Source organism: Hibiscus syriacus, unplaced genomic scaffold, assembly GCF_006381635.1.
Source record: "Hibiscus syriacus cultivar Baekdansim isolate YM2019G1 unplaced genomic scaffold, ASM638163v2 tig00110813_pilon, whole genome shotgun sequence".
Taxonomy (NCBI): domain Eukaryota; kingdom Viridiplantae; phylum Streptophyta; class Magnoliopsida; order Malvales; family Malvaceae; genus Hibiscus; species Hibiscus syriacus.
Window position 1 is genome coordinate 2,014,815 of NW_024062871.1, and position 25,820 is coordinate 2,040,634.

General features: G+C 33.2%; 1 protein-coding gene across 1 annotated transcript; it reads right to left on the minus strand.

The window, feature by feature from the left end:
- Positions 1–369: 369 nt before the first annotated feature.
- LOC120141815 (sister chromatid cohesion protein PDS5-like) lies at positions 370–25,604 on the minus strand. Its single transcript, XM_039156596.1, has 5 exons — positions 25,348–25,604; positions 24,850–24,943; positions 23,820–24,019; positions 23,564–23,718; positions 370–430 (listed from the first exon to the last, which is right to left on the minus strand). The coding sequence occupies exons 1-5, from the start codon at positions 25,582–25,584 to the stop codon at positions 370–372; spliced, it is 747 nt and encodes a 248-aa protein (XP_039012527.1). The 5' UTR covers positions 25,585–25,604.
- Positions 25,605–25,820: the final 216 nt, after the last annotated feature.

Below are 25,820 nucleotides of genomic sequence, written 5' to 3' on the forward strand. Positions count from 1 at the left end.
CTCATTGTAATTTTTAGGGCTAATTCAAAGTAATGCTCAAAAATAACTTTTGTTAGCATTTAAAAATATCAAAAGAAACTTTTTGTAGAAATCAATGTTACTCAAGTTTATAGAAACCTGTTTTTGACCGGGGATTAAAAAAATATTATAAATATTAATTGTATATTATTATTATTATTATTAATTATTGTATTTTACATTTGCAGGCTAAAGCCCAATATAACCTCACCCGAAGCCCAACAAGATGAGCCCAAATACATTAACCCAGTTTAAGCCAAGACAAAATCGGATCCGACCCAGCCCAGTAACCCGACCTAATGAATTTAGGATTTGCTAAAATCCTAATCCTAAAGCAAGTTGCCACCAATTTCAATAGTCGCCGCACACCAGCTCAAGCCAAGTCACTGCTGGGCCATTCTTGCCACCAAATCTGTACCCAACTATAAAACAGAAATAAATCAGCCACCAAAGGCAAAGACAACTCCCCAACCTAATTTCACCTAAACCTGTCATTATACTACCAAACACAAGGAAATTAACATGCAAGAGGACAAGCAGAATTCAGTGGAAAAAATATAGAAAAATGGGGGACGAACACGAAGGAAAATGGGGAATTCATCATCATAAAAAATGAAGGAGCATCAGTTATTTATCATCAGATAAAAACAATTTTGTAAGGGAGTAAAAACGAGAGCACCAGAATGAGGAAAACAAATGTAAAGGGAGGGGTTCAGATTCTCTCCATTCTATTTTCAAAAGCAGTACATTAGGGAGTTTTTCTCTTTGTTATTCTCTGTAAACAAAAGAAAAGTAAGTATTAAAACCCCACTTTTGTACTTAAGGTATTTCTCTTGATCTATCTTGAATAAACAAAAGGCATTGGAAATTTCAGGAGGTATAATTTTTATTCATTTTTTTATTTATTTCCATGAATGTATTTTGTGTTCATGTTTCTAAATAAACCAAAATGACTCGGAAATAATAAGGTTGAGTATTTACCTTAGTGGTGTGGGTTCTCGGCAGCGTCGGTGGTTGGAGAGGCAAAGAACGTTGATTTACGGTGGTGGATTCGGTCTTTGGCGTAGGAGAATCAATAAACGGAACTCATTTAATAACCTTAGCAAGAACAACGAACCATTTATAAGAAAAAAATTCAAAGTAAGACAGAGAACTCACCTTGATGGCTGAGAGTACCATCATCATCCAAGAACATTGAGCATCCCAAAATAAGAATATAACTATGTTAAAACTCTTAGATCTGGTTTTATTTTGGAGGTTTTTTGAGTGGCTCAAGGTTTAGTTTAAGGATTTTTTTGTTTCGAAGGTGCCATGGGAGACTTTAGAACGTTCACATCTCATAATAGGTGTTGATCTACATCCATTAGGGATGTTGGCTCACTCGTCTCAGCCAAAGAAAATAACGAGGATGAGAGTACTGAAGAGGAAGATGAGAACGACGCTGTGAGTGGTGAGGGAGAGAATTGAAGTAGGATGCGACTGAAGGTTTAGTTTGAGATTAGGGTTAGGGTTAGTTCAAAGTAAGTTTTATATTAGCTTATTAGGGATAATTCTTTTAAGGTCACTGTAATTTCACCGCGTATTTTTAATTTAGTCACCTATGAGGTTTGTTTTAGAAGTTAAGTTTTTGTATTGTCTTGATCTTGTCATTTTTTATACTTGGGTGTCAGTTATAGTTTTTGGGTTAATTAAGTTAAGAGCCATCGTATTTTCTTTTTAATTTAGTTCGGTCTATAAATCAAGGTTTGCATGTTTATAATTCTGTTTATTTATTTTAGGTGCATTTAATTTTAGTCCTAGTGTAAATTTCTTTGATTTTCGTTGTCTAGACATTAGGATTATATAATTTTGCATGTTGCTTTTTGGTCCCGTATATGTTTAGGGTTTATTCTAATTTTAGTCATTTATAGTGGCGTCTTGTTTTATTTCAGTTTCATTGTTTACTCATATGTCCATTTCAATTATTATTTTGTTTGTATTTAATATAGTAGAGTTTGGTTTAATATAATTTGGTCCTTATTTTATTAAGTATGATTATTTTTTGAAAGTTGCATTTTTAATTGTTATGTTCTTATTTTTGCATTGAAGTCATAGTCGTGCATTACATATTAGCATACTGTTGGGATTTTCGGAAGCTCGATTCGATAACCGGAACGGTTTACAAAGAGGGGTTGGAACGGTTTTTGAGTTTAGGGAGTAAGGAGATTGAAAGATAGAAAATTGCATTGCGATTTAGAGTGGTTTGACTTTCTAAACCAAAGTCTACGTCCACTACCTTAGCTCCTCACCAAGGATTTTCCAACAAATTCACTAATTTGTTCTTTCTTTTGAGGACAAAGAGATAACCTTACAACTCCCTAGTTTTTCTGGGCTAAACTAGAACTTTTCCCTAGTTTTTACATGGGATAAGCTAGAACCTTTCCCCTTTACAAAAGGATAAAATAAGTAAACAAGAAAACCTCTCTAAGGTAGGTGTTTACAAGATTGAGCTCACAAGAACAAAATATTTACAAGAGAAAGATGAAATAAGATTGAAAAACTCTTATCTTGTGTTTGATTGCTGGATAGTGTTCTCTTCTATTCTTCAAGTTCCTTAGCTTGTATTATAGCTTGAAATGTGTTTGATGTTGTATATAGCCATTGGGTATGTTTTGGAGCGTTTGGGGATGATTTTTCAAATCCGAATTTAATGGACTTTGAATTATTTTTGAAAACCTTTTAAAAACTTTGAACAAATTCAATTCAAGTCCAAAAACATTTTGCCTTAAATTTGTTATATCGAAACATAATTCAACAATCTCCCTCTTTTTGATATAACAAAACATTTGAAAAATTGTTTTTGGCAAAACTCCCCCTTAATAAAATGTTTAATGAAAAAGATACCAATTGGTAACAAATACCAATTGTTTGAAAATATATGAAAATATTGTTCACCCTTTTTCATTAAAAAATTGAATTTTTCAAACCAAAACTTCTTCCCTTTTTGTTATATAAAAAATAATTCAATCTTTGAAGTTCAAAATAACTTTGGAGAGTAAGTAGTAAATTTGACATTTTAAAACTTATTTGAAAAATCAAAACTCCCCCTCAATAAATGCATTCCAAATAAAATTAAGCTTTTAAGATCATGACACTTAAACAAAATTGAATTTCAACAAAGAATAAAAAAACATGTTAGTAATACATGAAATTCAATATATCCAAGTCTAAAATACTTTATGAAATATTAATTATTGAAATTAAGTGCATATGCATAAAGTTTTCCAAAAATGTTATGCAAATTGAATTTCAACAAGAAAAAAACATGTTAGTAATACATGAAATTCAATATATCCAAGTCTAAAATACTTTATGAAATATAATTATTGAATTAATGCATATGCATAAAGTTTTCCCAAAAATGTTATGCATTTGAAATTTTGATATCAATTGTTAGAGAGATATCATTTTCATTTAAATCACATGCATAAACATTTAAATTTAGGTCAAAAAAATTAAAATTTGTAAAATCAAAGTTTTTGAAAAATTGATATAAATTGTTAGAGAGATATTATTTGCATTAAAACCAATTTTGACCAAAATTTTATTATGATGAACAAAAAAAATTATTAAAAATTTAAAATGTTCATCATAACCATTTTTTTAAAACATACATGAGATTAAAAACCATGCATAATCATTTAAAATCAAAACTCATGCATGCATAAATCCTATGAGCAACCAAATAACTAAAATTAAAAACATTAAGCTTAGAGGTTACCCATTCCTTTTCATGTGTGGTTAGAGCATCTTGAATATCATCATCTTCATCATCATTGCTCCTACACACCTACAAGAGACATTCATTTCGATTTTGGTATCCAAATTACTTTGGATCCTTGGACGTTAGTTTCAATGCCCCTTGTTCCCTTAGGAACCCATACTTGTCTAATTTTAAAATATTTTCCTTTCTTTAAAGGACAAGTATATTCCAAATGACCATAAAAATGACAATGTGAGCATTTTGCCATTTTTAAACATAATAGGTTATTTTTAGAAATTAATTTTTTTTCTTTTGTTAAGACTTCAAGCTTAACTCTTAACTCAAAATTTTCTTTTTCTAAAACATTTATTTTGATTTTTAAAAGCTCTAAATTATTTTTCAAAATTTCATTTTGATTTTCAAAATCAACTTTTGCTTTCAGAATCAAATTATCTTTAATTTTGAGTTTTGAAATTAATTTTGTATATTTGGAATTCATGGTCTCAAATCCAAATACAACCTATTATAAGCATCTTGTAACTCATCAAAAGTAAATAAATTAAATTCATTTGAGTTAGAAGATACCTCGAATTCTTCTTGAGTGGTCATGAGGCATAGGTTGACTACTTCATCTTCATCATTGGAATCATCTTCATCACTCCAAGATGCAACAAATGTCTTCTTCCCATTTTTCTTTAGAAGAAGGCATTCATACTTGACATGTCCCTGTCTTTGACAATTGAAACATATCGGGGGACTCTTCTTCTTGGTTGATTCATGTTTCACTTCCTTAGAAATCATGAATCTCTTGAGTTCCTTCAAGAGCTTGACCATCTCTTCTTCTTGTTCATCATCGTCTTCATCCACCTCATCACTTGAATCTTGATAGCTTTCATTGGTGGATTTGAAGGCAATGCCTACCTCATTCTTTTTGTTTTTCTTCTCTTCCCTTTCTTCATCTTCCTTCACCATCATCTCATGAGTGAGAAGGGAACCAATTAGCTTGTCGAGAGTGAGAGACTTTAAGTTTCTTGCTTCGATAATGGTTGTCTTTTTCGATTGCCACTCCTTTGGAAGAAAGTAGATCATCTTCCTCACAAGCTTCTCATTAGGGATTACTTCTCCATATCCCTCAAGACCGTTGACAATCACAGAAAATCTATCCGTCATAGCTTTGATGTCTTCATCGGGTTTTATCTTGAAGTTCTCGTAGCTATGTGAGAAGACTTTTCTTTGATTCCCTCACTTCGTCGGTTCCTTCATGAGTGACTTGGAGCTTATCCCAAATCTCTTTGGCACTATAACAAGATGAGATTTTTCCATATTCATTTGGGCCTAAAGCACATAATAGAATATGTATAGCCTTAGAGTTAAGCTGGAAATTTTTCTGCTCTTCTCTACTCCAATCGTTGTACTTGCCGGGTGGAGAGGAGTAACCATCCATGATTGAGTTCCAAGCTCCTAGATTGTAGGATTGAATAAATTACATCATCTTATTCTTCCAATGTGCATAATTTGCTCAATTGAAGAAGGGTGGCTTGTTGACCGGTTGTGAATCCATAATGGGATATTCTTCAAAGATAATAAGCACTGGAGGAAAAAGTCATTTCTTTGTCGGTTGCATCAGAAATTGGTAGAGCTTCTTCGAGGATCGTCTCAAGGTGGTTAAACCTTCTTAACGAGTTAGGCTCTGATGCCAATTGTTGGGATTTTTGGAAGCTCGATTCGACAACCGGAACGGTTTGCAAAGAGGGGTCAAAACGGTTTTTGAGTTTAGGGAGTAAGGAGATTGAAAGATAGAAAATTACACAGCGATTTAGAGTGGTTCGACTTTCTAAACCAAAGTCTACGTCCACTACCTTAGCTCCTCACCAAGGATTTTCCAACAAATTCACTAATTTTTTATTTCTTTTGAGGACAAAGAGATAACCTTACAACTCCCTAGTTTTTTCGGGCTAAACTAGAACCTTTCCCTAGCTTTTACACGGGATAAGCTAGAACCTTTCCCCTTTACAAAAGGATAAAATAAGTAAACAAGAAAACCTCTCTAAGGTAGGTGTTTACAAGATTGAGCTCACAAGAACAAAATATTTACAAGAGAAAGATGTAATAAGATTGAAAAACTCTTCTCTTGTGTTTGATTGCTTGGATAGTTGTTCTCTCTATTCTTCAAGTATCTTTAGCTTGTATTTATAGCTTGGAATGTGTTTGATGTTGTATATAGCCGTTGGGGATGTTTCGGAGCCGTTTGGGGATGATATTTCTACTCAAAAAGGCTGCCCATAACATGGTGCATCGGTGCACTATCATGGTGCATCGATACCCCTTCATTAAATTCAAATAAACTAGCTGTTGCAGCCTTCGTGCATGGATGCACATCAGGATGTAATCGATGCACAGTAGGATGCATCGATGCACATTAAGATGCATCGATGCACTAAGTGCATTCGAAATGGAGTGCATGGATGCACTGCATGGTGCATCGATGCACTAGTGCAGGTGCATGGATGCACTTTGACACCCTTTAGCATTTTTGCTCAAATCCGAATTTAATGAACTTTGAATTATTTTTGAAACCTTTTAAAAACTTTGAATAAATTCAATTCAAGTCCAAAAACATTTTTCCTTAAATTTGTTATATCGAAACATAATTCAACACATGCATATAGTTTATAATGTATAATTATAAAATGTGTAATTTTAGACGTTAAATATTATCGCATGATAATTTTTCATATATTATTTATTATTTATCAATCATTGTTTTATTATTAATTTTTGCATGTTAACCTCATATGCATAATTCAACCTAATTACATAATCGTATTAAGGGTAATACCTTTTTAATTTAAAATTGTCGGAATGGCTTCTCTTAACTCACTAGAAAGTTATTTTCGACAATTTTAATTTACAAGTGTATCCCATCATTGTCACTAAAAAATTCGATTCTTCACTTTAAAATTTGGGAATGAAAGAAAAAGAAATGTTTGACTATTTAAATTTGTTGAGAAAAGATCGTTAAAACTCACCTAAAGATTAGGTCTCAATATTTTTAAATAATCGAATATTTTTTATCTTTTTAATGGCTTGGTAATTTTAATTTAACCTATTTTGTTGCTTTTGAATGTTGTAAAATTCACATTTTGTTGTTTTAAAGGATCATAAACCAAGTTAAATTAGAATTTGTAAATTTCGTTGCAAAGACATTAATTAATTGACTAGGTACCGATTTAGGGCATTGTGGGGGTGTTAATCCTTCCCCACGCGTAACCGACTTCCGAACCCAGATTTTGGTAACGTATACATATATTTGTCGTTTTAATTAAAATTAATTTTTATTTAAAATGACAAAACATTTTTGGGTGCCTAATCACACCCTAATCAAAGATTGGTGGCGACTCCTCGAACCACACGTCTTTTTCTATCGTAAGGGAATTTCCAAATTTTCGAAACGAAAGGTTTTTCAAATCGCATTTTTTTTAATTAAAAACCAATCACAAAGAGAATAATTAAAAATGATGTGGTTTTCAAAATCTCGCATCTTAAGGGAAAAAACTGTTTCGACAAAGTTGATTAATGAAAGATACTTTTCTTATTTCTCAAAATGGAAATCATTTTCATTCTTCATATTTTTGTATCGAGTTCTTTGCACCATATTCTTTATTCTTTACATTCATATTCCAATACATCTGAGCCAAATTTTATGCAGATGTCACAATAATACTAGCATGAATGTTCCTGAAGTCAGTCACAAGATAGATTTGAGCGACCTTTGTGTCTGGAAGAAGTCAATGAGTACGAAGATGAGGAAGACTGTAAGGTTCCTAACAAGTTATTAAGATTGATGAAAAAGGAAGAGAAACCAACTCTACCCCACAAGGAAGAAATAAAGCTTGTGAATTTGGGAACAATATAAATGAAGAGAGAGATAAAAATTGGCACTACTTTGTCTGTATGAATAAGACTAGAATTGATAAGTTTGCTCCAAGAGTTCAGAGATGTCTTTGCATGGTCATACCAAGATATGCATGGGTTAAACACTTATATAGCAGTCCGTAAGTTCCCAATTAGACCAGAATGCAAGCCAATTCAGTAGAAACTTAAAAGAATAAGGTCATATATACTGTTAAAGATCAAAGAGGAGGAGACGAAATAGATTAATGCAGGCTTCCTTCAAGAGGAAGAGTATCCTGAATGAGTAGCCAATATAGTCCCGATACCTAAAAAATATGGGAAGGTTCGCATGTGCATGGATTATTGAGACCTTAATAGAGCTAGCCCAAAATACAATTTTCCTTTGCCTCATATAGATACTCTGGTGGAAAACACTATAAGCCATTCATGGTTTTCCTTCATGGATGGCTTCTCGGGATATAATCAGATCAAAATGAATCTTGAAGACTTGGAGAAAACAATGTTTATAACCATATGAGACATTTTTTGCTATAAAGTGGTGTCATTTGGGTTGAAAAATGATGGGGCAACCTATCAAAGGACCATGGTGACTCTTTTCCATGATATGATGCATAAGGAAATTGAAGTATAAATAGATGACATGATTGCAAAATTTTGAACCGAAAAAGAACATATACATAATCTAAGAAATCTCTTCCAAAGAATGAGATAGTACCAACTAAAGCTCAATCTAGCCAAACGCACATTCGGGGTAAAGTCAGGGAAATTACTTGGCTTCATGGTGAGTCAGAAAGGAATCGAGATCGATCCAGACAAAGTCAAAGCAATTCAAGAGCTTCTAACACCTCGTACATAGAAAAAAGTTTGAGGGTTCCTCAACTGAACTATATATCTCAGTTTATTTCCCAGCTGACCAGCAGACTGATAAGTACGACCCATTGTTCACATTGCTCAGAAAGAATAACCCATTGTTCACATTGTTCACTTGAGCAACAAATTCACCAATTACGAGACTTGGTACCCACCGATTCAAAAGATGTGTTGTGCTTTAGTTTGAACAACCTGAAGGCTCAGTAATACATGTTATACCATACAATATAACTAATATCGAGGATTGATCCCTTAAAATTCCTGATGGAATCTCCTGCATTGTCTGACAAACTGACTAGGTGGCAGATGTTGTTATCTGAATTTGATATTGTCTATGTGAGCCAAAAGGCAATAAAAGGAAGTGTCATATCTGACTTTCTTGAGAGTTGTGCCTAAAATAATTATGAGCCTCTAAACTTCAATTTCCCAAACAAGGATTTGATGTGCATTTCCACTAAAGAAGAAAGTTTCATGGATAACAAATCCTAAAAATTATACTTTGATGGAGCCTCTAATACTTTAGGGAAATGAATTAGGGCATTGTTGATTTCCCCAGAATAAGTATATTATCCTTTCACAAGTAGATTGGAATTCCTTTGCACCAACAACATGATAGAATATGAAGCATATGTTATGGGGTTAAAAGAAACCATCGAAAGAAAAGTCAAAATGCTTAAAGTATATAGAGATTCATCATTAATAGTGTATCAACTAAGGGGAGAATGGGAAACAAAATACCCAAAATTAATTAAGTATCGGAATTTGGTCCTCGAACTATTAAAAGAATTTGAAGATGTTACATTCAGATATCTTCCCTGATAGGACAATCAGATGGTCAATGCTCTGGCTATGTCGGCTACAATATTTAAGGCTAATATGAAAACATATATGATGTTAATAAAAATGCAAGTGTATAAAACCTCGGCACATTGTTATCTTCTAGAAGAATAAGTGGATGGAAACCTATGGTACTATGATATCTTACAATATATGAGATACCAACCATATCCTTCAGGTGCATCTGAAATTAACAAGAAAACAATAAGAAGAATGACAGCATGATACTTCCTCGATGGAGAGATCTTATACAGAAGGGAAAGTCATAAAGTCTTGTTAAGGTGTGTGACTACCAAAGAAGAAAAGAGCATTATGGAAGAGATGCATGGTGGAACATGTGAAACACATGCAAATGATTTATCTATGGCCAGGAAAATCATGAGATACGGGTACTATTGGGAAACGATGAATACAAATTGTGTCGACTATGTAAGAAGATTCTACAAATGCCAGATATATGCGAATAAAATTCAGGCACCATCTTCGCCTCTACATATTATGATCTTACCATAGTCATTTTTCGCGTGGGGTATGGACGCCATTGGAGCAATCATACCAAAGGCTTCAAATGGGCATCGCTTTATCTTAATGGAGATTGATTATTTCATTAAATGGGTAGAGATTACTTCATATTCAAATATCAAGAGATCAATAGTTTGCAAATTCATAAAGAGAGAGATAATATGTCGATATGGGTTGCCAGAAATGACCATTACAGATAATGCCACTAATCTAAATAACAAGATGATAGATGAAATCTATGCACAATTTAAGATAAAACATGCTAACTCCGTAACCTACCGCTCGAAAATGAATAGGGCAGTGGAAACAAGAAACAAAAAAAATCAAAAGGATCATTACGAAGACTACTAAAACCTACAGAGATTGGCATGAGAAATTACCCTTTTCCCTATATGAATATAGAATCATTGTGCGAACATCGACATGAGCACCCCCTTTCTCTTTGGTCTATGGAATAGAGGCAGTCGTACCCATTAAGATTGAAATTCCATCACTTTGAGTCTTGAAAGAATTATAGTTAGATAAAGCAGAATAGGTTCAATCTCAGGTTTATCAACTGAATCTTATTGAAGAAAAGAGGTTGAAAGCTATATATCATGAATAGATGTACCAAAAAAGGATGTTGTTAGCCCATGATAAGAAAGTTCGCCCGAGAGAATTTTGAGAGGGTAATCTAGTGCTTAAAAAGATCTTGCCTATTCATAAAGATTTTCGTGGAAAATGGATGCCTAATTGGGAAGGGCCATATATTGTCAAAAAGGCCTTTTCCGGAGGAGCGTTGATTTTGGCAGAGATAGACGAAAAAGTACTGAGGAACCCGATAAATTCATACTCTATCAAGAAATATTATGCTTAAGAAAATAATAACGATTAAAAAAAGGAAAAAGAAAATAAAAAAATAAAAATGAGGGTTCAATATGAAAATCTGTAAAGAATATCTTGAAATCAAATGGCAGATTTGAGTTGAAAACCTGAAAATGTGCCTCAAATGCATTTTGATACTAGGGCATATGGCAGGTAAACCCTCTCGAAAGTTTGGTTGTTCATGAAAGATTTCACATTTGCAAACAACTTTGCGACATTGAGATCTCCCAGACATAGGATAGCCTTGAGGTGTTAAATTAACTGATTCAGGAACACTTGTGCTAGAATTCATTAAGACATATGCCTTTTGTTTCCAGGGTCACTACTCAATTCTTTCGATTGCATGACTTTGTGTAAAAACCTATATTTTATCAAAAAAATTCATGATTACCCCTTCAAACTTCAAATCATTCATTTCTTCATGTCACAAGTAGCCTAACATAATCCAATTTTAAACAAGTAATTTCTCGGTTTTACTTTGAATTAACCTAAAAAATACATGGAATCCAAAACAAGCCATCATGTCGATATTTACACTAATTTGAAGCAAGTGGTTGAAAGAAGGCGACACGAGAGATGTCAATAGCCCGAATGACAAAATAATGAAATAACAATAACACAGTTCGTTCTAAGGCATATCTTTGGTCACTCCCGGGCTGAGGCACACATAGAATATTAAGAGATCAGTCTTTATTTTAGAAATGAAAAAAGCTAGGATCACGGATCAGTTAAGGACCCGGTAAAGACGAGGACTCGACGAAGATAGAAAAAAAGATCTACAAGACCTTAGAACTCGAAACACAAAAAATCACATCATGCATATTTAGGTATTTGCAAAAATAAAAGGAGCATAAGCATTCATTTTTCATCAAGTTTTTAACATCTGACAGGAATTCAAAGTGTTAACAAAGGTTTCATTTCAAGACTTCATGAAGAAAAAGATGATTTCAATAAAGAATCAGTCCATATCAGTCACCATTGAAAAAATGGATTTTAGCAAAAATTGAGGACCATCAGGTTATTATCTTCGTGTAATTTAAATGCAAATCACTAACATATGATAATATTTTGTAGGTTTAAAACTCTTTAATGAGAGGATAAACCAATTAACATTTCCAATGGGAGAGTTTATAGTGAGAAGAACTCATCCAATGAGGGAGAAGAAGTTCAAAATAAGAAGAACTTGTTCAATATTGGCTCATCCATCGCATATGGATTTGGATCTACATCAATATTTTATTCGAATCCATCACAGAATGAGGTGGATAAACATTTCCAATGGGAGAGTTCATAATGAGAAGAACTCATCAAATAAGGGAGAAGTTCATATTGAGAAGAACATGTTCAACCTTGGCCCATCTATCGCATATGGAGTTGGATCAGCATTATCACTTTGTTCGATTCCATCACGAAGGAGGTGGATTGACATTTCCAATGGGAGAGTTCATAATGAGAAGAACTCATTCGATGAGGGAGAAGAAGTTCATAATGAGAAGAACTTGTTCAACCTCGGTTCGATTCATTCAGAAGGAGTTCGAACAACACCGACTTTGGCTCATCCATCACATAAGGAGTTGGATCAACATCAGCACTATGATTGATTTATCACATAAGAATTTGGATATATGTTTCCGAGAGAATAAGTTTATAATGAGAAGAACTTATTCAACACTTTGTTCGTCTATCGCATAAGTAGTTAGATCAGCATCATCTCAGGTTAACCATCACATAAGGAGTTGGATCAACGTTTCTAAGAGAATAAGTTCATAATGTGAAGAACTTGTTCAATCACGTCTTATCCATCACAGAAGGAGGTAGATTGACATCCCCATAAAAGAGCTTGCAACTCGATAAGTAGTGATCGCATTGAAAAATGTTACTTAGTGTCTTTGCTTCATTTTTGTTCCACTGCAATTAGCAAAGAGAGGCAACTGTAATCATAATTTTTCAACTATTATATATATTATAAAAATATTATTTATTTATTATTACAAAATACCCAAACCAAACCCAATACCCAAACCCGGGCCCGAACCATACTCAAACTCGGGCCCAAACCAAAAACCTAACCTAACCATCTAACCTAACCCTAACTCTAACCCCTTTTCTCAACTGCCACCACCGTTGCCAAAGATGAGCTCCACAGTTGTCGATAAAGTTTGTCTTACATCTAGTTATGCCGATCATCGCCACCGTCAAGCCTAGCCGAACCAGATCATCAGAAATCTCAATGAAACCCTAAAAAATCTGAGGCATTTAAAAATCAAATCATCATGCACAGTGCATGTTAGAGAAGCAATTTAGATTAGAAGTTTTTTATTTTGTATCTGTAAAAGTTTGGGTATAAAACCTGAGAAATATAGATGTAAAAAGATCCATTTTTTTGGAGTTTTCGAAAAACAAAAAAAATCAAGGTAAAAAGCTTTCTTTTTTGAGTTTTCAAATATATAATAAAAAAATAGAAGGAAGTCGAAGAGTTTTACCTGAGAGGGGTAGCCAAAACCAGGGTTGGTTCGTCCTTGTGGTGGTCGGAGTAGGGAAACGGAGAAGTCGATGTTGTTTTTGTGGGAGCTTGAGAGTTTTTTTTTTGCGGTTATAGGCTTTGATTTTGGTTTAGATGAATAGATGAGGGTATTTAGGGTGTTTGGGGTTTAGCTGGTGGTTATCCGATCACCGTTAAGGGCGACCGACGATGATGAAGGTCGTGTTTGGGGGTGTTAGCCGAGAGAAAAAGAAGGAGGGTGAGAGAGTTTCTTGAATGTTTTTTTTATGAATAAGGAGAGAATGCATCAGGAAAAAAAGATGGCATTTATAACAAAAGTTTAGGGGTTATTTGCACTTAAATGCCCTAAAGTTGTCGTGTATTTGCATCTTGGTCACCTTCAATGACAGTTTTGACTTTACTTTAATTTTGTTGGACTGATTTTATATTTTTTGCATTTTCGTTTATTAGTGCATTTTAGGTTTATAAAAAAATGGATAATCATGCTTTAGTCCTACCAGTTTCAGTGTCTTTTTATATTTAAGTTACTAACCTTTTTTATTTTGTTTGAATTTATTTATTTAATTTCTATTTATTTTAATTTGGTCCTTGATTATAGTCTTTATGCTTTAATTTCATTTTGATCCTCAATTTGTGATGTTCGTTACACTCTACTCCTTATACTTTTTATTGCATTTCGCCTTGTATTATAATTTTAAAATTTTCCTTAAGTTTACTTTATTTAATTTGTTTTTTTATTATTTGAATTTGCAAGAATATTGTTTTCTTTTCCATTTAATTTAATTAGTTGGTTCATTTTACGTTTAATTTGATCCTTTTTTTACTTTCATTTAAATTGGTATGATTAATTGGTATTTCTAGTTTTTTTAAAATTTAATTAGCTTTAGATATTGTCCTTGGATTAGGACCTTCTAATACATAATTTGATTTAGTAATTATGGTTTGATCTTAGTTTTAATTAGGGATCAATTCGATTAGATTTTTTGCATAAAATGATCGATTACTTGAGTCTATTGTTCGAATCCTTAAATTGTTAATCATTAACTAATTTTAAAGCCTAATTAGTAATCCCTTAATTTTTAATAATTAACTAGAACAATTATTAGAGCCTTGATTTATTGTTTAATCTTTAAAATTTTAGTTTATTCGCACTTAAGCCCTAAACTTTAGGTTTTTACATTTAGTTCTCTGAACTTTAACTTCCTTACATTTTAGTCCTTGAACTCTTAATTAGAATTTTTAAATTAACATAATTAATTAGTTTTTTTTAATTAGAGCCTTCACATTAGTTTAATTTTACTTTAGTTCTCTAATTTAGGGAGTAATCTGAGTTGGTCCTCACCTACATGCTCAACGGACCATCTCGATTATTCGATCCAATAATTGGTTATAATCAAACAGGATTAATAGTAGAGCTTCCATTTCTAGGTTTGGATCTTTAAGTCCTTTAAATTACATAATTTGACACTTTAGGTTAGGGAAAGTCTTAATTAACTCACCTAGAAAAATTAGGTATAATAAAAAGTTATTTGCTTGCATTTAGATTTAAAATAACAAGGCGATGTTGATTTACCAATGAGTCAATGGCGTATCCTCCGCATTATGCTCTAGGGGTGACCGTTGGTAATTCCCGAAGTAAATGAACATCCTTTTCAAAACCCTTCATTTTTAATAGGTAATGTCCAATTATTTGGCATAATAGTTGATCTCCCGCATTCATGCTAGGGGTTGGACACTATTGGCTTAAATAAACGAACATCTTTTTCAACTGTGCATCTATAGTGAATTTTCGATTAAATAAAGTTCGAACTCAAACTTTTCAATTTAAAATGTAGGGTAATCAACTAGGTACCAATTTTTTGGCGTTGTGGGGGTGCTAATCCTTCCCCACGCGAAACTGACTCTTGAACCCATTTTTTGGTTTTCGTAGACCCTAAACTTGGTATTTTGATAAAATTAAATGTTTTATTAAAATTAACCGATTTTTATGGTGTCCCAATCGCACCTTAAAATGATTGGTTGCGACTCCTCATATTTCAAAATCTTTTCAAAGAAAACCCCTAGTCGGACTAGGTTTTCCCCCACCCGAGCAAAAAACGTTGACATATGTGTGTTATCAATATATAAGAAAGATTATAAATAAGTATTAAAAAATATATATCAATTGTATTTGTAATAATTGAAAAAGAAATACCGACTCTTAAATATTTTCCTCAAAATTTCATGTAAACATGTTGTTAAATAAAATGATATATGTCTAACATATAATTAATGAACTAAAGTTAGAGAAATTTACCACTTAAGCGAAATGTGGAAACTTTATGTATGCATCATTGATATTATATTTGACATATTAATGACAATTATCATAAAAGTTTCAAGAACAATGAAGAATGCAAGTATGCGTACAAATTATTTATTTTAAATCTAACTTATAAATATATAAATTGTTTTTTATGATTAATTGTTACATTAAATAGAGTAGAAATTGCTATCACAATAGTTTGAAGAGATACTTGAGGAGTTATACAAAAATGAACTCATTTATGACTATCCATCGGCGGAAATGGGTTTGAACATATGGGGCGGTATTGATATGGTCATATAATCATTAACTTAATAGAAGCTATTAATTTACCTTTAAGATAGATAAATTATTTTGTTATAACTATTCTCATGAAAAAAACATATGTTTGTGTTATTTGTGAAGCAAGAGGGAGTAGCGATTGCTATGATGTTGATTTAAGAGTTTTTATGTGAAAATCATTACCTCTGTGTTACAGAGATGACGCGATCCTTAGAAGGTATCATGACCTATTAATACCGAGTGAATTTGTAATGTTGGTGGTGTGATTACATGTACTTTCAAGCAGTCAAGCATCCATGCCACCAAACCATAATCGTATATGCATATGTCTGCATTGATTTTAGGAAATACATTGATAACGTATATATGCTTTGACAATCTTCAAGGTATACGAACCTGAATTCTCTATTATCGAAAAATGAAAGGAAATGAAATGAGGGTGACATTAAGCCTATTGTGTTATCATATCCTTAATTACATAGAGCTGTGAAGTCGTTCAATATCAAGTAGGATTCATGGTGTTATTGATATCAGAAAAAGGTTCAAACATCCTAACGGTGTAAATATTGTAGAAATCTAGGTTACAAAAAATTTACAATTATATTAACATCCTTTAATCTCATACTGTAGCATTCGAATAATTCAGTTATACTTGAATAATATATTTTTAATATGTAGACTTTATTCAAATTAAATTGCTCTTAATGTATCTATTTTTATATATGTCAAGTTCATTAGATTTTAACGATTTATATTAATATTTATTTAATTAGTGTATGAATAAAATTTAAAATAATCAAACTGAACCTAAATATAACCTTTAAATCTCTAGATTTTAAATCCTAAACTACTAAAAACGGACTTCAAAAATATGATATATTATTATTATTATTATTTTAAAAAATAAGAAATGTACTTCATAAACTGTACATTCTATTTTAACAACAAAAAATCAGATATTGATTAAGTACATCTTTATCCTATAGTATGTACAATAAAAAGCAATATTTCACAAGTAATTATCTATGTGTGTTATTTTATTAAATAATTTAGGAAATGATTTCATTGGAATAAAAAAAAAAGTTCGTCAATGGTTGGATAAAATCCTTTTATGGTTATATAGTATTAATAGACTGCTTCAATAGGTTAATTTTTTCAGATAATGTGGTTGAAAAAAATTTCGTAAAATAATACGAACGAAGAATTTATTTCTTCAAATAGGGTAAATGCTACAGTCTTCAATGAAAGCACATAGAAATTATGACGTTCATGGTGTGTCATATGGAACACCATGTCTTTAGTCGTCGTGGAGGTTTAGAATCGCACTAACTGCAGTACGTCTTTGTTTTTCATACAAACATGTAGAGAATTGCAAATTGAGATTTTGTTTAGCGCATTATGGTGGACCTAAGGCATCAAGTGCTAGCTATAAAATATAATGGATTATCAAATAGTGAAGGATTGAATAATTTCTCTTAACCATAATGGGGTATGAATTCTATTATATCCAAATATCCTTCCACTAATTGCAATAATATATAACAAGAAATGCATCAACCGTTTAAGGGATCAAGGTCGCAGCCAAATAAGCATTGCAGTTGGTGCAACCCTAAACTCCCATGGCCAAAGACGATGGTGTTATATGCGACACACTATGGACGCCATGATTCCAATGCATTTTCAGTATATATTGTAGCAATCATCATATTTTAAAAAATAATTCATCGATTGCATTATTTTACGATTTTTTTAATCACATTATTTGAAAACTTTTACCGTTTCAATCAGATATTATAAGATTTCATGATTTACTTGGAATAAAAAATTATAAATATTAAAATTTCAATGTAGAACATTTTTTAGTAGTCTAGAATGATTATAAGATATTATTTATTTAGATTTTTTTTAATTTTCCTATAACCAGATTAGTGAGAATACGAAATAAAAGCGGAAAAATAATACCCGAAATTGATAACAAAGTTCAGCCAATTACGCCTACGTCTCCGGACTGCTACAGATATTTTACTAAAGAGAAAATTTACAGGTGTTTACAAAAACACTCACAACTCACAAGAGAACTCTCTAAACTCTTTAGTATTGAGAGGAAGAAATGATTTTGGGATGATTTTGAAGCTAAATGGGTTAGGGTATTAATAGTTGAAGCTTAAGGACTAATCTTATAAATAGTCTAAAGTTCAGGGACTAATTGCAATTATCTAATTTTCATTTTCAACAAAAAAAATTTAGTGCATTTAAAGCCACCGAAAGCTGTCCACCTTTCTTGACTATTTTCCAACAATCTCCCACTTGAAGATTGATTTTAATCTGTCTTCACACCTCGATAACTGTAGCAGCATTTATGGTCTTGTTACTCTAGCATGCCAACTGAATTTGAACACAACTTCAGTTTGTCCGTGGTCACCGTCTTTGTCAACATGTCTGCCGGATTTTGAGCTCCACTAATCTTTTCAAGTTACAAAATCCCATCTTCCAGAAGAGACCGGATAAAATGATATCGTAATTGTATGTGCTTCGTCCTAGAATGAAAAGATGGATTCTTTGCTAGATGGATAACACTTTGACTATCGCAATACAAGAAATTGTTTTCTTGTTTCTTGTCTAACTCTTCCAAGAAACTTTGGAGCAAAACCATCTCCTTGTTGGCTTCTGTAACAGGGACATATTCTGCTTCAGTTATGGACAGAGCAACTATCTTCTGTAGTTGAGAAACCCAACTCACTGCAGTACATTCTAGAGTATAGACATACTCTGTAGTGCTTCTTCTGATGTCAACATTTCCCGCTAAGTTAGCATCTATATAGCCTGTCAGTATCGTATCTCCACCTTTGAAACAAAGTGCTTTATTTGTAGTACCCCGCAGATATTTGAGGATCCATTTGACTGCTTCCCAGTGTACCTTACCCGGATTATTCATGTACCTGCTAATAGCTCCCACTGCATGAGCAATATCTGGTCTAGTATAAACCACGACATACATCAGACTTCCAATTGCTGAGGCATACGACACCTTCACCATGTGTGCACATTCTTCCTACGTCTTTAGTGAGTGCTCTTTGGAGAGTCTAAAATGAACACCTAAAGGTGTACTTACTGGTTTAACATATTGCATGTTTAACCTGGAGAGTACTTTGTTGATGTACTCAGCCTGTGATAACTTCAAAGTCCCCGACTTTATGTCTCTCTTAATCATCATCCCAAGAATCTGCTTTGTAGCACCCAGATCCTTCATAGAAAACAGCTTCGACAATTTTTGCTTCAAGTGTATAATCTCTTGCATATCTGAGCCTGCAACGAGCATGTCATCAACGTACAATAATAAAATAGTGAAGTTGTTTTCGAACCTCTTGATGTAGCAACAATGATCTGCTTGGCATCTGGTAAAACCAATGTTACTCATGAAGCTATCGAACTTCTTGTATCACTATCTAGGAGCTTGTTTTAAACCATACAAGCTCCTCTTCAACCTACATACCAGGTTTTTCTTGCCTGCCTCTATGAAGCCTTCTGGCTGTCTCATATAGATTTTTTCCTCCAAATCACCGTGAAGGAAAGTTGTCTTCACATTGAACTGCTCAAGATGTAGATTCTCTGCGGCTACAATTTTCAACACCAGTCTGATTGTAGACAGTTTTACGACTGGAGAGAAAATTTCATTATAGTTAATACATTCTTTTTGCTGAAAATATTTGACAACCAATCTTGCTTTGTAGCGTTTACTCACATCGTGCTCTTCTTTGATCCTGTAAATCCACTTGTTATGAAGCACTTTCTTGCCTGGTGGTAATTCAGCTAATTCCTACGTCTGATTTGACATAATCGAGTTCATCTCATCTTTCATGGAAGACTCCCACTTGACTGAATCCTCCACCTGCATTGCTTCATCATAGCACTCTGGTTCACCATTGTCAGTCAGCAATAAGTAGTGCAAAGAAAGCAAATAGCGCTGGGTTGGTTTAGGAATTTTGGAGAAGCGTCTTAGTTCTGGTGTGACTAGTTCTTCTTAAACTGCTTCAGGTCTGATTTGAACATCATTTCCAGAAATCTTCTCGAACTCAGCAAATTCCTTTGTTTCAGCTTCGGTATTGGAGATACTTGATTTTATGGTTGACCTGTCTTTGTACATCACATTCTCATTGAAAATGGCATCTTTGCTTCTGATGATCTTCCGATTTTCGTAGTCCTAAAACCGGTAACCGAACTCATCACCACCATAACCAACAAAGACACATTTATTGGACTTGGCATCAAGTTTACTTCTTTCAGCATAATTTATGTGTACATAAGAAATACAACAAAACACTCTTAAGTATGAAAGATTTATTTCTTTCTTGCTCCAAACTTCCTCTGGTATTCCACAATCCAAGGGAACTGAGGGCCCACGGTTGATCAGGTAAGCTGCAGTGTTGATAGCTTCAACCCATAGAAATTTGGGCAATCCGACATGTATCCTCATGCTTCTGGCACATTCATTCAGAGTTCTGTTCATGCACTCTACTACGCCATTCTGCTACGGTGTCATGGGAACTGTTGTCTCCATCTTGATCCCATTGTTTGCGCAGAAATCTCTGAATCTACTGTTTCTGTATTCTCCTCCATTATCAGACCTCAACTGCTTGACTTTCAAACCAGTCTCATTTTCCAGCATAGCCTTCCATTTTCTGAAGGTATCAAAGACTTCTGATTTGTTCTTCAAAAAATAAACCCACACCTTCCTCGTAGAATCATCGATGAATGTGACATAATATAATGAGCCTACAAGAGATGGAACTGGAGATGGTCCCCATACATCAGTATGAACCAACTCTAACTTTTCTGCCTTGGGTGTCTTGTCAATCTTTGCAAAACTGGCTTTCTTTTGTTTGCCAAAGATGCAATCCTCGCATAGTCCGACATCTACACTCTTTAGATCCAGCAGCTTCCCTTTTGACAAAAGTGTCTTCATTCCTTTCTCGCTCATATGGTCAAGCCGTTGGTTCCATAGGTTTGATTTTCCATCAGCATCTGCTACTGCAATGATATTCTCTAAATTTGAGGTTACATAGAGAGTAACAGTCTTCTTACCACGAGCAATGACAAGTGCTCATTTGGTAATCTTATATTCAAAGTCTGAAAAGGTTGTACTATATCCTTCTCCATCAAGTTGTCCTACAGAAATCAAATTTCTTTTGAGGCCAGGAATATGTCTCACTCTTGTCAGCTTCCAGGTGGTCTGGTTTGGCAACTTTAATCGGATGTCTCCTTTTCCGACGATCTTCAAGGTTTCATCATCAGTTAGATGAACATTCTCAAAATCACCACTGACATAGTTCTCCATGATTTCTTGGCATGGGGTAGAGTGGAAATATGCCCCTGAATCCAAGATCCATGATTCAATTAGACTATTGATGCTTAGAATCATGACATCACCTGTCTCCTCTGTCATGTTGGCAGATTCTTGTACGCCGGTATCTTTCTTCAGTGCTCGACAATCTCTTTTAAAGTGACCCTTCTTGCCAAAATTATAACAGGTAAAATCTTTCTTTCATGTTCTAGATTTCGATCTGCCACGATTTGAATTTCTTTTTGAAGTTCTCCTTCTTGACTCTGTGTGCAAGGCTGATGAGCTTGATGCTTCACCTGATTCTCTCCATCGAATTTCTTCACTCGATACCAGATCCCGAACATTGTCGAATTTCAATTTGTTATTTCCCGACGAGCTGTTGACTGCTGTAACAGTAGCATTCCAACTGTCTGATATAGATGATAAGAGAATTAAAGCTCAAACTTCATCATCGAATTCAATTTCCATGAAACTAAACTGGGTTGTGATTGTGTTGAGTTCATTTAGGTATTGAGCCACTGATGCCCATTCTGCCATCCGTAAATTGAATAATCGCCTCATCAAGTGAACTTTGTTTGAGGCCGATGGCTTCTCATACATACTGGAGAGAGCCGCCATAAGACCCACCGTGAACTTTTCCTTTGCTATGTTGAAAACAACATTGCAGGATAACGTTAGTCGGATAACTCTGAGGGCTTGTCTGTCGAGAAGAGCCCAGTCTTCATTCTTCATGCCCTCTGGTTGCTTTCCTAAGAGAGGTTGATATAGATTTTCTGGTACAGAAATTCTTTAATCTGCATCTTCCAAAAGCCAAAATTTGCACCATCGAACTTTTCAATTTTCACCTTCCCTTCGTTTGTAGCCATCGCTCCCACTCGAATCTGGCTTCGTTTGGATCATTTCTAACAATTCTTGTGAACCACCGTGTATTAGAACACCTCTGTCGACAAATTCGTATCACCGACAAAAATTTACTATTCACAAAATTCACTATTCACATGAATAGTAATAAATAATAACCTCGCAAAAAATTGACAAAATTCACAACTAAAAGCTCTGATGCCAGTTGTTGGGAAATAAACGAAAACAAGTAATTTCCGTATAACCAGATTAGTGAGAATGCAAAATAAAAGCGAAAAAAATAATACCCGAAATTGATAACGGAGTTCAGCCAATTACGCCTACGTCTCCGGACTGCTGCAGATCTTTTACTAAAGAGAAAATTTACAGGTATTTACAAAAACACTCACAACTCACAAGAGAACTCTCTAAACTCTTTAGTATTGAGATGAATAAATGATTTTGGGATGATTTTGAAGCTAAATGGGTTAGGGTATTTATAGTTGAAGCTTAAGGACTAATCTTATAAATATCCTTAAGTTCAGGGACTAATTGTAATTATCCAATTTTCATTTTCAACAAAAAACTTTCGGTGCATTTAAAGCCACCGAAAGCTTCCCACCTTTTTGACTATTTTCCAACAGATATTATAAGATTTCATGATTTACTTGGAATAAAAAATTATAAATATTAAAATTTCAATGTATAACATTTTTTAGTAGTCTAGAATGATTATAAGATATTGTTTATTTAGATTTTTTTAATTTGTTAATAACATATACATACTCTACATACACAATTACTTGAATCTAAAACATTTTAAAAATAATATTATCTTTTGTTACTGAGACCACAATAAAAGTTTACATAAAACATCTCTTAAAATCAATGATACTTAGGGTTCGTTTGGTTGGGGGAAAACATTTTACGGAAAATGAAATCTGGAAAAATGAATTACATTTCTGGAAAACATTTTCTGGAAAACATTTTCCAGTGTTTGGATGGTATATTGTAAAATGTTTTACACTGTTTGGTTAATTTTTCTAAAAACAGTTTTCAAAATCTGTTTTTAATAAAGAAGTAAACATATTCGATATGTTTTTATTCTTTATTATTTTTAAAGGTTCATTTTTTATATATATAATTATATTTTATAAAAATCTATATTTTTATAAGTACGACAAACTAAATTTTTAGATAATATTAATAATTTATTTTGATTGTATTATAAATACACTATTTTAGGTTTAAAATCTTCATGATGCTTATTCATTCGTATTTTTAGAAATGAATTTCAACATATAATTAATATTTTGTAAGTTTATTTGATATAATATTAATAATTGATTAAAAATATATTATAAAAGTTTATAAATATTATGTAGGTTTAATTAATAGTACACCACATTAAAACAACAATGATACATAACTTCTCAAAAATATTATAAGAATTAGTTCAGAATATAACAAAATTTCTCAAAAACAACAAATAAATGTCTTAAAAGAACAAAAAATGTACTAAACATTTCATTAACCAAAACATCACATTCAAGATCCAACATCACAACACATGATCTATATTTTGCAAGAGTCTCCAAAATTACAACTCTCCTTCCAAATGATAGACCACTAGTATCGCTCAATCCATTGAAAGTTCCAACAATCAAGCTAAGAATATCCTGAAAGCATGCCACAAATCAATCACCAGACAGTTGAAAATTTATTATTTTCTAAGAAAATTAAGACAAAAAACAATAAACCTTCATGAAAGAAAAAGCACCTTTAGAATATCATCACTATAAGGCGCTTCAGGCGCAATTATCCGAGTTATCTCACAAATACAGGTTGCAACTAGAAGTTTGGCTTCCCGATCTTGATGATTCAGCAGTTCTGGCTTGACAATTGCATTAAGAAAAGGCTGCATTGATTCCACTATTGATGATGGTGGAGACTGGTCAATCTCAGAGAGACATGTAGCAGCTTGTTGCGGATTAGACGGAAAACATTCAATGATATATGCCAAATAACCAAATTAAAAGGCTGCAGCTGATTTTGATACACAATATATATATGAATTCACAAGTTCAATCATCCAACAAGATGTACAAGATTCATGAAGTAATACATATTACCACAAACCCGACTGTCCAAGCACATAGGTCTGATGCTAGATGTGTGCAAGTAAAATGATAAAGAACATGTGAAATAGACAAGAATAAAAGAAAATATAGGAAAAAAATCTTTACTACCATTAAGAATTATCAACCAATGCATGGGTCGTATCAAGCCTTTAATATAGTTTGGAAAAATAAAATGCACAATCAGTGATTCAAACAAACTTAAAAGATAAAAATATCTAAGCTTTTCACTAAACCACCAATAAATTTGAGTCCATAAAATAAAAGAACTATCATCTTTCATGAATAACAAGATATCTCTTCATGTCATAACAAGTTTACCATTAGAGATTCCAAGCACCATGTGAGACCAAAATAAAACCAATCCATATTCGAAAAAATCTCTTTGGTCTATGTTTGGATAAGACAATAATTCTTTAAATAACTAGTTGCTATTGATTGAGTAAATTTTAGTTTTACAAAATCCAACATAAATTGAATTCCACGGTTGGAAACATAAAATTCAAAATTCAGATTTCAAAACAGAACATGCATACATTATGTGTAAATTGCAGAGATCCAACATGATTGCCATAAATTTCAGTTTTACAAATATCAATCCTATTTCTGAAATCCAAATCCACTGTTTGAAATTCAAGCTCCCAAAACCTAAAGAAATCGGGAAATTCTTACATCGTTTAAGAGTAACCCAAACAGAGCCGGTCTCAGTGCTTCGCTCAAACATGCTCGTAAGTTCATTAAGAAAAGGGTCTGGCTGTAGAAGAACCTTAACGAAAAACAAAAAAAAATCAGCATAAATCATATCAATAAGATCAAATGCCCAAGAAATAAAAACGAACATAAATAACGAAATTACAACAAATCAAAACCACCAAACATATATACTAAGAGGGGAAAAAGCTAAACATAATTCAAAAGCGAATAATAACCTTTATGATTAAGCAAAAGCCTAAAAAATGTTCTTCAATTTGTTGAATTCAGAGAGAGAGAGAGACGAAAGCCCATAACATTAAATAAACGAAAAAGGATTAGAAGGGATGTTGAATTACCATGATTAGGAGAAACTTTGTGAATTATGGGAACAACCCTAATTCAACCAATTAGGAACGAACTTTAGCTAAGCAATCTAAAGTTCAGTGGAGAAGTAATAAAAAGTTGAAGAATGCGTGCCTTTAACAGCTTGAGAATGGCGTCCTTCGCGGATGGAGGAGATTCCAACTTGGATCCCAGCTCCTTGAGCTGCTCTTCCAGCTTCTCCGTCAATGAGTCGTGGACTCGATAAAATGAGAGATAGAAAACAAAGAGGGAAAAAGGGGAAGAAGGCCACTGGATCGATCGAAATTTGGTGTGGAGCGAAGGAAAGAAAATGAAGGAAAATGACTTACCCTTTTCCAGACGGTAAGTCATTTTACAGGAGACAGGAAGGAGTTTTACGTTGACCGTAAAACTAAATCCATTGACTTTCTTATTTTACGGGAACCAAACACCTGAAAACGCCCCTAACCAAACACACCCTTAGTTTCCTAGAAATTTTCATGATTAAATCAATAAACATGGGTGAGAAACGGAACTAGAGCATCCAAAACATCAAAGTGTGGCGCCATCATCATGTAAGTGTGATGCAACTTTCTCATTATTATATT

What these genes read in the sequence shown, in the direction of transcription:
- LOC120141815 (XM_039156596.1), bottom strand. Translation starts at nt 25,584, where the DNA reads ATGACTTACCGTCTGGAAAAGGGTAAGTCATTTTCCTTCATTTTCTTT. An exon ending in TTGGGTTACTCTTAAACGAT is followed by an intron (nt 24,020 to 24,849) that starts GTAAGAATTTCC and finishes ATCCGCAACAAG; the next exon opens with CTGCTACATGTCTCTCTGAG. An exon ending in ATAGTGATGATATTCTAAAG is followed by an intron (nt 23,719 to 23,819) that starts GTGCTTTTTCTT and finishes GCATGCTTTCAG; the next exon opens with GATATTCTTAGCTTGATTGT.